This window comes from Maylandia zebra, linkage group LG12 (assembly GCF_041146795.1).
Source record: "Maylandia zebra isolate NMK-2024a linkage group LG12, Mzebra_GT3a, whole genome shotgun sequence".
NCBI classification, from domain to species: Eukaryota; Metazoa; Chordata; class Actinopteri; order Cichliformes; family Cichlidae; genus Maylandia; species Maylandia zebra.
In genome coordinates this window covers 15,900,940-15,907,242 of record NC_135178.1, presented here as the reverse complement: position 1 = coordinate 15,907,242, position 6,303 = coordinate 15,900,940, and the positions used below count along the sequence as shown (strand labels likewise).

Here is a 6,303-nt window from a genome sequence, read left to right as displayed (position 1 = left end):
GAGCTGTCCCCCTGACGTACTCATTTGTAGTCCTGTCCATATTGGTCATTGTCAATGGGAATCTGAGCATCTTCAACTAGGCCACTAGTTGGAACACTTATGTACAACAAAGCAGACAAATGGTCACAAAATATTATAACAAACTTTATTTATACACATATAATATACTGATTTTAAAACTAAAAGGCTGCTTTTCTTGCTTGACAGATGTGGAGTAATAAATTATTCCAGTCAGCTGTTCCTGTGACTGGGCTATTCTTGTTAAATACTGTCACTGTACAAAAAAAACCAAACAGTTGGGAAACAACACATACGAGATTACATCTGAATTGATAATGGTGACCGTTTCTTTCACACAGCTGTGCTATCAAACACATTTTATTGCAACTATTGCTTGCATTAAAGTCGGTAGCTGGTAGAGACAGGAATGTGTATGATTTCAGTGGTTCAGACTTGAGCAGCCTCCTCCTCCTCCTCCTTCACCTGGAAGACACGCATAAAAGCTCTTTACAGCTCAAGTGCTGAACATGAAATATAAATCAAGATGTCAGGATTAACATCTTAAAAATTAACAGTGTCCTAAAATCAAATGAGAGAAAGACAACAAACCTGTTCCACCGATTCAACCTCAGGTACATAAAACTGTAGCATGTTTTGGATGCCACTCTTCAAAGTCACAATTGAACTGGGGCAACTGGTGCAAGAGCCCTGCAGCTTCAGTTTAACAATGCCATCTTCAAATCCGCGGTATAGAACATCTCCCCCGTCCTCTTGCACAGTTGGCCTGACAGAGTGAGAACATTGACTTGTATTAGGCAAAAAACCCAAAAAGCATAGGAAGCAACAGGCCCTGAGGTCATAGTGCACCTTCATGAGTAGTTACCTTATTCGAGTCTCTAGTAGTTCTTTAATCATAGCAACTACCTCGTCGTCGTCGTCTGACGGTGCTGAAAGGAGAGGCAGAGATTGTTGTTCCTCAGCATTCAAAGCAGCTTGTTATTTCTGTCTAAGTTGATGTTTTAATAATGGGTAGACCACAGCTGTTTGAAAACCATACCTGTATCTGGGCTTGGCTGGCTGTCCTCGTTTACAACAGGAAGCCCGGAGGTAAAAAAGTCCATAATGGTAGCAAACACATCAGGCTTAATTACCTTCCATTCCAAATTTGGGTCAGCCTAAACGAAGAAGGATGAGAAACCAACCTATTCTTAGTTGTGGTATGCCAAGCTGTGCCAGTGCCAATTCTTACAAACTGGGCATGGCTTTACCTTTGTGATGGTAATAAAGTCAGGGCCCAGGAACACACTCTTGACTGCATCGATCCTAAAAAGCTGCCTGAAGACAATCACTGAGGTTTTATTACGCCACACTTAAAGATTCATCTTACACTTAATACAGAAGGTTGTGCAATGATTGTAACAAATAAATACACACATATAGACGTGCAAATTGTGTGCAGGTATCAGTCACATTTATTAACATAATATTTTAATGGGAATAGAATTAGAAAATAATATTTCTGTTCAAAATTGTTGCACCGCAGTGTCATAAAGATCAAGTAGAGGTAAAAGTGTTACACTGAGGACGTGAATCAGCAGCGTGCTGGGCTGTGAGAAGAGAGGTCTACTGTTTCTGTGCGTATCAGAGGTTATACCTTTTTTATATTTGGTAATAATAAATGTTGCCTTGGTTACTGCCCTACCAACAAGGCATGTACTGGTAAATCAATCTTGTCATGTGACTAGCAGAAGTCAAACTATTAATCCATTCTTCTTCTGGCTGCTCCACAGTGGATCATCTGCCTCCATCTCCATCGTTCTCCACTGTCACACTAATGTCCTCCTACATGACATCCACCAACCTTCTCTGGAGGTCCACCTATTTTCCTCCTGCCTGGAAGCTGTATATTCAACACCCTTTGTGCAGCATATCCACTATCACTTCTCTGCACATCTCACTTCCCTAACCCTTCTCTGCACAGACCATCTCAGCCTTGCCTGGCTCTCCAACTTTGTGTTTAAACTGCTCAACCTGAGCTGTCCCTCTGACATGCTCATTCTGATCCTGTCCATCCTGATCACTCTAAATAAAATATTTAGCATCTTCAACTCTGTCATCTCTATTTTTTTTTTTTGTTTGTTTGTTTTTTGTCAGGGTCACTGTCTCCAAATTATACATCATAGCAGGTCTCACTACTATCTTGTAAAATGTCTCATTCACTCTTGCTGCTTTTCCTCTGTCACAAATCACCCCTGACACTCATCTCCATCCACTCCACCCAGTCAGTTATTTCACCTGTCGTGTGCACTGTCCACCGCACTGACCGCATGTATTAAAACTCATCTACCTACATCTGTTATGCTAAGATGACTGTTTGACATCAGGCATTTCTCTCAGACCAGTAATCTCACATACCTGGCTAGAGGTGAGCAGTGTGCCTCACGAGGGCCCGCAAAATTCATAGTTCCTGTTTCAAGAACTGTCCGGCCAGGCAGGAACTTCATGCTGTTTGGATTTGGTGTATCCTGCGTCTGCACAAACATGGTCCTTCCTGGGAAGAGAAAAAACAAAGAAGAAGAATGCAACATAAATCACCTTTTTTCATTAGACGGTGTCCTTATTTTGTGCAGCAACTCTTTACTTTATTGAACTGCAAGGCTAATGTCACGTGTCCTACAGGCACCTGCTCAAACAGCAGCTGCATCTATTGGGTTCAAGACAATCACTCCAGTATTAACACATTCAATGTTACACATGTGATTATTCTGAATACAAACCAGGAACAATCCAGATGGGGTTTGAGGGCCATCTGTTTGAAACTCCCGTGGTATGTGAAGGCAAGTGTAATCCAGTGCTCTGAAACCCACTGACAGCAAGACTGAAAAATGCAGCAGATGAAGACATTTAATACAGCCCAGCTCACACTGATAAATGAATGGTGTTAGAAATCAAAATGTCAAGCACCCGTGCCAGCTCACTTCATCTAATGCCTTCCTCTCTGGAGCGGTGAAATAATGATTTCAAAACATGAAGGTGTGGTGAGACTAATCCACTAAAATGATTTGGTGCACAGTGTTTGTACAAAACTGTATTACAAACTGTTGCATAAGGCAACACGTAAAACAACCAAAGGGGTCATGCAGAGCTTAAAACGATACACTGTGCAATCAGTATTTGTCTTACTTTAGCCAAGGAGAAAGAACTGTCTGTATCATTTCACTGATAACTAAAAATTTATTTATTTTTATAAGACATTTGAATTACAAAATAGAAAACACAGACATACACTATACAATTACAGGCAAAAATGGCACTGTATATGATATGCAAGGAAAGTGGACAACAGCAGAAATCTGTCTGTTACTTTTATTTGGTGTTAGATTTGCCTGAACCTGCTGATCTGCTGGGATTTTCCCAAACAACCATCTTCAGTGTTTAAAGAGAATTGTCATAAAGAGAAAATATCTGGTGAACAATGGTTCTCTGGGCTAAAGCACATTGTTAAGGTCAGAGGTCAAATGAGAATGAACCTGATACAAATTCAAATGCAAATAACAACTTATTACAACAGAAGACCTTATCCAAATGCAAGACACATTGAAGCTTGAAACAGATGGGCTACAGCAGCAGAAGAGCACACTGTGTGGCACTCCTGTCTGCTAAGAACAATAAACAGGATTAACCAAAAATTGGAAAATGGAGCACTGCAAAATCGTTGCCTGGTCTCATGAATTTTAATTTCTTTTTTTAAACAATATTTTTTTATTAAGAATTTTTCTTTTATACATATAAACAAAAAAAAAAGAAAAAGATTACAGTTGATCTGTACATTCGGGATTAGGGATGGGTACCGGTGTCCGGTGCCATGATGGCACCGGTTCTGACATAAACGGTAGTAACCAGACCGAAAAGCAGCGCACATTTCGGTGCTTTATTTCGGTGCTTTTTTTTCCTGAGCTGTGATACACTTTTAGCCAATCATTTTACGTTTCCGAGGATAGTAGGCGGGGCCAGGTACGTACGTTCTGTTAGAGCAGAGCCACAGATTAAAAATGTCCAAGGCGAAGCGGTCAAAAGTCTGGCTGTACTTCATAGCAAAATATGCAAACTCAGCAGCCTGCAACAAGTGCTTTAAGCTGATACTGTGATACTGTCAAAGGAGGTAACACCAAGAATCCGATTAAACAGCTGGCGACGCATAGCGTTTTTTTTTTAAACCCAGAAATGCGCCGTATTTGATAGCTTGCTGCGAGACCTCACACCGTGCACGTCGGGTGGGTTGCCAGTTATCGGACCCGGAGCAACATCCCCCAAAAACCCGAAGAATAGAGTCCTGGCCCCTAGCTCTGTCAGTGTAGCAGAAATGATGAGGATGATGATGCAGCAGCAGCCGTTCTTCTCTGCATGAGTAGCTTCATGTTGTTCGTGTGTAATTTACGTTGAGTAGGCTAACCACGTTATTACATTAATGCATGTAAGGTGAACTAGCAAACATCATCATAGCTACATGCGGCTGTCCTCTTGTTTGATGGCAGATGCTCCCTTCACCCTGGCCAAAAAGGCTAAAATGACCAAAGAAAAAGTGGGAAACAGCTAAACATGAGAGGTTTTGGACAAAGTTTGTGTTTTTTCCATTGATTAAGCACTGCTTCCAGCCAAGAGTGACACCATATATGCCCCATAGCTGCAGAAAAGGCACACATTGTTATCTTTTTACAAAAAAAAAAAAAAAAAAAAAACAGCTGAACACGAGAGGTTTTTGGACCAATTTTGTGTTCTCTGTTCTTTAAGCACCGGTTCGAGCACCGTTTAAGCACCGGCACCGTTTCAAAAGTACCGATTTGGCACCGGTATCGGATAAAACCTAAACGATACCCATCCCTATTCGGGATGAATTTCAATTTCTGCAGCAATGTTTGGATAGTACGGTCAGATTTGTCATGGCTCCATCCTGCCTTGTATCAATGGTTTAGGCTTCAGGTAGTGTAGCAATCATGCAGATTTTTTTCTTAGTATACTTTGAGCCCCTTATTTCCATCTGAGGATAAATTGGGAATACGTGGAATGACATGCTGCTCACCATGTACATCCCTTTGTGAAAGTGGTTATAATGGCTTGCTTCTTTAACCCTTTATTTACAAGTGCTCTTTAAATGACAGTAACTGTTTCCGTTTTTGTTAAAGACATAATTCAAATGGTTCCAGAAGAAGGAGAAAACAGGCTTCATGGGATACTTAATTTATCATGGTAGCACAGGAAATTCACAAGGTAAAAAACAAACAAGGGCCTAAATTTTACCAAGTGAACTTCACATTGCCTTAACTCCTCAACCATTTTGGTCATGCCATGAAGAATTGAGGCAGTTCTTAAGGCAAAGGGGGTCCAACCCAGTACTAGAAAGACGTTTGTAATGACGTGTCTGAGTGTATAAGACCGTAGAAACACCAGCAGAAAGTTATTTTAGTTTTGCCTTTTGTAATTAATTGTTATTTATATTTTGTTTTGATGTTTTAATCCAGTTTAGTTTGAGTTAGTTTACAGAGTGAGTGCAGATTGGGTTTTTTTTTTTTTTTTAATCACTTATTGAATTAAGGGCATATGTCAGAGGCAAGATTTAGTAAAATCAGTGCAGTTATAAACTTCTTAGGTGTAAATAAATATATCTACGAAAGCCTGATAAGGCAGTTTAATTTTTTTAAACCAAGTTAAGCGATACTAAAACCTGTAATATTTTTGTTAACTATAATAACTGCAATAACTTATGGATATGAACTGTCGAGAGTAACGGTGTCCCTGTGTACAACTCGGGATAATCCAGAAAAAGCAGATTAGAATCGGGCTAAAGTTTTAGCACTTGTGCAACACAAACAAAAAAACCCCATTTTTTTAAGTTTGCAAAGGTTTGTTGTGGTTGATACTGACGACTTTAAAGTGTTAATAAGCGGCTGTACGGTGGAGACGTTTAAAGCAGTAAAACATCCCCACACCTCCCTGCTCTGTAGCTGACTGCGTCACTCCGCCTTTTAGCCAGCGTGCTACCGTTAGCCTGCCTGACCCTGATGCTTAACATGCCGACACATTCATGCACACATGAAATAAAGCAAAAACAGAAAACAATGCAGATATAGATAAATACAAAACAACTTACAGACGAGAAAGTCTTGCTGAAATACCCAACAATCTGCCGACCTGCCTGTAAGTCGCCATGTTTGTTATGGTTATCTAAACACGACGGAAGTGGCGCGGTAAATAAGGGGACGTGACGCACTATTATTGTATATTTGTTCGTCCCCCCTCTTATTC

The 6,303-nt window shown here is 40.4% G+C and overlaps 1 protein-coding gene across 1 annotated transcript; it reads right to left on the bottom strand.

Moving 5' to 3' along the window:
* Positions 1-131: 131 nt before the first annotated feature.
* Positions 132-6,303, bottom strand: nfu1 (NFU1 iron-sulfur cluster scaffold homolog (S. cerevisiae)). Its single transcript, XM_004544297.4, has 8 exons — positions 6,149-6,303; positions 2,778-2,878; positions 2,416-2,551; positions 1,269-1,335; positions 1,058-1,175; positions 884-947; positions 610-784; positions 132-483 (listed from the first exon to the last, which is right to left on the bottom strand). The coding sequence occupies exons 1-8, from the start codon at positions 6,205-6,207 to the stop codon at positions 448-450; spliced, it is 756 nt and encodes a 251-aa protein (XP_004544354.1). The 5' UTR covers positions 6,208-6,303; the 3' UTR covers positions 132-447.